The sequence below is a fragment of the Austrofundulus limnaeus genome, unplaced genomic scaffold, assembly GCF_001266775.1.
Source record: "Austrofundulus limnaeus strain Quisiro unplaced genomic scaffold, Austrofundulus_limnaeus-1.0 Scaffold348, whole genome shotgun sequence".
In the NCBI taxonomy this organism is placed as follows: domain Eukaryota; kingdom Metazoa; phylum Chordata; class Actinopteri; order Cyprinodontiformes; family Rivulidae; genus Austrofundulus; species Austrofundulus limnaeus.
In genome coordinates, this window is record NW_013952750.1 from 5,907 (window position 1) to 11,817 (window position 5,911).

Here is a 5,911-nt window from a genome sequence, read left to right on the forward strand (position 1 = left end):
ATTTTTACAGTCTTTATTTTACAGTTAAAATAAATGTTTATCAAATAAAATCTAATGTTACAATTAGTCAAAGATCCCTTTAACACATTCAATATTAACTCCTGAACTGAAATCATTTCACTGTTGTTGTTTAACCAAGGAAGTGTACCTGCTGTCATTTTTGATGACCTCCACACTGCTTCTTGGGTCATAAATAAATTTTTCCAGACAGCCGTCTCTCTGCAGCCCGTTCAGTGTTGAACAGTGAACGTTGGCCTGAGGGGAGGTGCACCAAGCACACGTGGAGCCTGAGCGGATGCACTCGCTGTAGCTGGAAGCGGATTTCAAACATGTTTTTTCGTTGGCTCGGCTGAGACCGAACAGARGAAGCAGCCAAAAACAGAGCAGCTTCACAGCCATCCTCTGGTCAGTTAGATGGTGTTAAGTTACACATTTGCTCCTGCATAGACAGAAACCACCAGGCAGCAATAAACCACAATGACTTGAAGTAAAACAACCTGAAACGATGCAGAAACTGGGCAGTGATGTATGTTTTTTCTGATAATAATCTGAAAGAAAAACGGAGGAGTGTTGGAACATTACCTGATGAATCCACAGCCTTTGTTTGTGTTAGAAAATCCACTTCTACAAATGGAGACCCTGCTGTAAACTGTATCTGCTGTAACTGGTCTGGCTCTGATCTGTGAAACTTTAATTAATTAATTAATTAATTAACAACACAGAGCTGTGTTTGTAGGAGATTGGCAGGATTTCATTGATCAAGTTGCTCACTGCAAATATTGACAGATGGGAGTCAACTATTGAAACTTCAGACTTTGAAATGCATGCGTGGCTGTGAAGAACACAGCAGTGACCAGATGTACAATAATTATCATATTTGTACAATAATTTTGCCCTCTGTACGATCAGTGTTTCCTAAAATCCCATAATGCACAATAATTTGACCGTTTCAATGCATCACTGAGTTCACCCGACGCACATCTGTCTGACATGAGAGGTGGCAGGATGCAGAACACAGTGCTGCCAATTTAGCAACTGTCGCTATATTTAGCAAGTTTTCAGACCCCTCTAGTGACTGTTTTTCAGAAAAGCAATTAGTGAAAATCTCTTTCTGGTTTTATTGAGACTTTTGTAGTCTCTGACGTTAACACAGCTCTGACTGATTAATGTAAAATTAACCACTGCAATAAAATAACTTTGTCTCTTTTTGCCGGTTCTAAACTCGAATAWAAAGTAGGTTTAGAACTGTGACAGTAAAAGGAAAAAAAAAACAAGGCATCACAGAAGAAACTTTTTTTTTTATTTACCGACATAACGTTTCTCAAGACTTTACTCGTCTCTGGCCAGTTGAGTACATTTTCTAGCAAAAAAATAAAAAAGTGTAAAGGAATTTGTTATCAATTTGATAATCATCCAGGCAAAACATCATAAAAGCTCATTTAAAAGAAATAAAACTGATTTTCAAAGCTTCCTGTTTGAATTTCCACAGTACTTAAATACATTTCTCCTCTAATCAGAAGCACAAAAACACTACAATGACTTGTTCTCTTTTTCAATTTCATTATTGTCATTTTATCTAATATTTACTTTTATCTGCAGAATCCCCCTCGGCTCCTTGTTGTTTTGTGCTTTGTATTTGTTTACAATACATTTTTTTGTAAACCGAACAAACAAAAGACATCCATTTGCTACTTTGCTTACTGAAGAGTCAGTGCTTTCTATCTTAATTATAAATAAAGAATGTGCAGTTTTTTGGATGCAGGTCATTTGTAAGCTGTGGCAGGAGGTATTTGTAATTCTGACCTAGCCTGGCCCTTGYCTTCCTACGCAGCTCTGCTCARTTCTAGTTTCCCTTCACTGCTCYGTCTGGGACTTCTCCCATCGAGATGGATTTTGTTGGCAGATTTTTAGCCGGGTCAATCAGAGAACAGGACGTCTATTTTCTGCACAGTGTCTGCTTGTAGTTTATTTTACCTGGACCAATCAGAGAACAGAAGGAGGAGTTTTGAATGATGTCGATGTTCTGCTCAGTGTCTGCTTGTAGTTTATTTTACCTGGACCAATCAGAGAACAGAAGGAGGAGTTTTGAACGACGTTGACTTTCTGCGCAGTGTCTGCTAGTTAGTTTAGCATATGGCAGTGGAGGAAGTGAATGAAGCCAGTCTGTGTTGATAAGGCTTCAAAATTAAAATAAATTTGTCTGACAAAGCAGCAGCTCTCATTTACAGTCGTCTCGTTCGGCTCGGTGTATTTCTCCTCTCAGTAGGGTTGTTTACAGCATACGCGATTTCCGGTTAGCTTCKTAGCTTAGCCTCCGTCACAGCAACAACACACACATGCTTCAGCAGAGGCCACACCTCCTGCAAGAAACGATTGTCTATGCTTCAAGTCCAGACCCTTGTGCGTAGCAAAGTGAAGGACAGGGTCTGGTTTGAACCAAGCTAATTTTGACCCATATTTAATGCGAATTGGAGGCGTGCAATAATGTTCCTGAAAATACTTAATTTTAAGCTGCGATACTTCAACCTTTCCCATCTTGCAACACTGGCAGTGACATGTGGAATGAGATGAACTGCAGTCTGATCTTGCATCTAATTATGTGATGAACATGCTGCCTCTGTTTGTTTTCTCACAGTCGTTAAAAGCCATCCTGACCCCGACGTTCCTGCTGGTGTTTGATTTTCGCAGCCTGGGACTGGAGCGTTGGTTGTTGCTGGAGCTGGCCTCGCAGCTAGCATCACAGACGCACCCTCTGCCCTTTGAGTTCAAGGCACTGGAGGCCATCCTGCAGCACAGGGTGGGACACATGTATCTGAGGATGTTACGAGATACAGTGACTTGTTGTTTTGCTCACCGTCTATCTGTTGACAGGTAAACACTTTACAAACCCAGCTGAACGAGCTGGAACCAGTAATACTGGACACTCTGGAGTTCCTCGTGGACCCTAAGATCCTTTCAGCTGATAGAAGTAAGCTGCATATACTGTTACAGAACAGCAAGAGGTAAAGTACACAAGCGTTTGTTGTTTACAAACAGTAGAAGCGTTAAACCCAAACATCTCCACGTCTGATTTGTGTTTCCTGTCCCTGACAGCTTATCGGAGTTGGAAACGGACATAAAAGTTTTTAAGGACTCTTTGCTGAAGATCCTGGATGAGGATGAGATCATTGAAGAATTCTGTCTCACCAAATGGACTGACCCAAGAGCTTTGTATGTTGATCTGCAGTCACATTTATGTTAAACAAAATGAACCTAAATCACATTGTGCACTTGTTGTGATATAAGGTAAAGAAAAACACTGAAGGGGCAAAGTTTGCTTCTGAACGACCTCTTCTCTCCTTTAAGTATTGTTTTGTTTTCGTGTGTACTCAGGTGTTCGGGTCAGATTTGTTTAAGTTTTAAGAGTTGAAGAAATCTGTTTGTCTAATACTTGTGAAGCATTTGTAATGCATTTAATTTCTGGATCTAAATGTCTTCAGACATGATCAYAAAAGAGGCTGAATTTTATATCTGTTTTTATCAAATCAGACACTTTATGTTTAACTACTTCGTCAGTGTGATAAAGTAACAAACAGCTTTTATGGAGAGTTTTGGGTGGGGGTGGGGGTATGCTATTTAACAGTTAATGTCAACTTTTTATTCTCAGCTATCAATACTTTCTTATTTTTAAATCGTCCTCCGTTATTTAGCAAGCCAGGGCCTTACTAGAGCTATTGTTTTATTTTATCTGCAATTTAAGGGCTTAAATTTTTTAGAGCCAGTCAAATTCAATATAAATGGCCATTTTTAATTTGGGTCACCTGATCTAAATTTGACAGACTGGTAAATGTTTTACGAAACAGATAAAACCTCACAGAAAACCTGGAGTATAATACTTATAAGATTTTTTTCTCTAACCAGCATCTTAAAAATTGTTTCTGACAAATTTRTAATATACTAACAACTTTTTTGAGAATTTTAGTATATATATATATTGAATCTAGCAATATTTGTGTATCTGCTTTTTAGAGAAGAGAACAGTTTGGGAATTGACCACGCCGAGGAGATGGAGCTTTTGCTGGAAAATTTCTTCATGCAGGTCAAGCCAACAGCACTGTGATTCACAAAATGACATATCTGACTGCACTAATGTCCTCTTAGCTAAAAGATCAGTTATCCTTCTTCATTTTTAAAGTATTAATGTCATTAATAGTACATTTGATAAACCATCASTGAGTTGTTATAGTACTTCTAAAAAGTAAGTTCAGTTTTATTCATTTCAAACATTAAYATAATAAAAATAAATAGGTTTTGTAGTAGATCTTAAAAACAAGAACGACCCGTAATGTGATAATGCATTGTGTCTATTGAACAAAAATAAATTCTAAAACACAAAGCCCTGTGTGAATGACAAGGGATACTCTTGCTAGCTTTGTAGGAAGAGTTGGTAGCAGTTAAGTGAGCTAAATAAATAAATAAATGGTTAGGAATAAGTGATTATGTGCAGATGTGAGCAGGTCTGTAGAGGCAGAACTGCTCTGCAGCATGCAGTTAAAATACTGAGGAAGAAAGGCTGCAGCATTGATATCAGAGAGGCTTCTCTTTAATCTAGGAGTGGTGAATTCTTGTTCCAGTGAGAAGAATTACCGGTATTCACAAGTACAAACATTTAGGACAACTGCGTGTCTTTTCAGGTCAGACCATTCAGTGCTCAGAAAACTGCCCAAAACTCTACAGTTCTCAAAATGTTAAGTGTCAAAGTTCATGAAAATTAGTGCAAGAAGACTAAACAGGTAGGAATAGTTGGGAAGATTTGTCACAAAATAGTCTTTYCCCCTCAACAAACAAATGCAAGCATTTTTAAAGTTAGATATTTTCAAACTGAGGATGTTTTGATCACTGTGTTCTGGTTAAACGTAGTGTAAATGTTAGTTTGGCTGTAGTTCAGCTCCAAACTCAGCATCAGCTTATACTAGTTGTCAAGCAGGGTGGTGGGAGGTGATGGTTTGGGCTTGTTTGGCAGCCTCAGGACTAGTGCTGGGCGGTATACCGGTTCGTACCGAATACTGCTTTTCATTTTTGTTATGATATGAATTTTCTGAATACTGACATACCGGTTTAAGCCTGAACACGTGCGGAACGTTTCATCGCGGCCGCCAGTGAACTATTTCTCGGGGGACACTTTTCCTCGCTGCACCGCTATGTGCGTTAGCATGCTAATGTTATTGTTGCAGCCGCAGCGGCGGGTGGCGATTCCACTGCTTATATTGACTGACGTTAAAAAAACATCCCGTTTTCGCCGTCGCTGAATGTAGTAAACACCTCTTCAGTGACGTCCACGATTAGATTAAACACGCGACTTTGATATGGAGATGTGGAGACGCATAGAGACTTTAGCGTGCTTCTGTTGTGAAAAGGCCGGGGGTGGGGGGGTAGTGGAACTGAGTTGTCTGGTGTGCAAGGTGAGTCGTGCTGTTCATCTTTATTAAATAACATAAAACAATATACCCTATAATAAACTTTTCTTAACCCTCCTCCTTCACTACCGGACCAAAATGCATCACTACAGTCTCCAAWCATGAGGAGAAAAAAAGACGTTTAGAGGAGGGAAACAGAGACACAGACAGAGGTACAGTAAAAGAGAAAAGTCAGTAAGCAGTGTTTGTACATTTTATTATCAGCTGACCTGTGATGAAAAGAAAAATGCCGTGAAATACYGTGAAACCGGTGTAAATGTTGAAAATACCRTGATATAAAATTTTGGTCATACCGCCCAGCACTACTCAGGACCCGGAGCTCCTTGTAGTCATGGATTTGACTCTGAACTCTTCTTAACATCAAAATATTCCAGAGTCAAGTATGAGAACAAGGTTAAATGATCCAAATGTTGAACTGAGCAATAAATATAATGATAAAAAAAAGAATCAAGGGA

The 5,911-nt window shown here is 39.1% G+C and overlaps 1 protein-coding gene across 1 annotated transcript in view; it reads left to right on the top strand.

Moving 5' to 3' along the window:
• The window catches only part of mrs2 (magnesium transporter MRS2), a gene marked incomplete at its 5' end in the record, with an annotated part of 15,159 nt that overhangs the window by 5,402 nt on the left and 3,846 nt on the right, over positions 1–5,911 (top strand). The window contains 4 exon segments of the mRNA XM_014022899.1: positions 2,636–2,797; positions 2,872–3,002; positions 3,094–3,210; positions 4,009–4,078. Coding sequence (XP_013878353.1) covers positions 2,636–2,797; positions 2,872–3,002; positions 3,094–3,210; positions 4,009–4,078 — 480 coding nt within the window.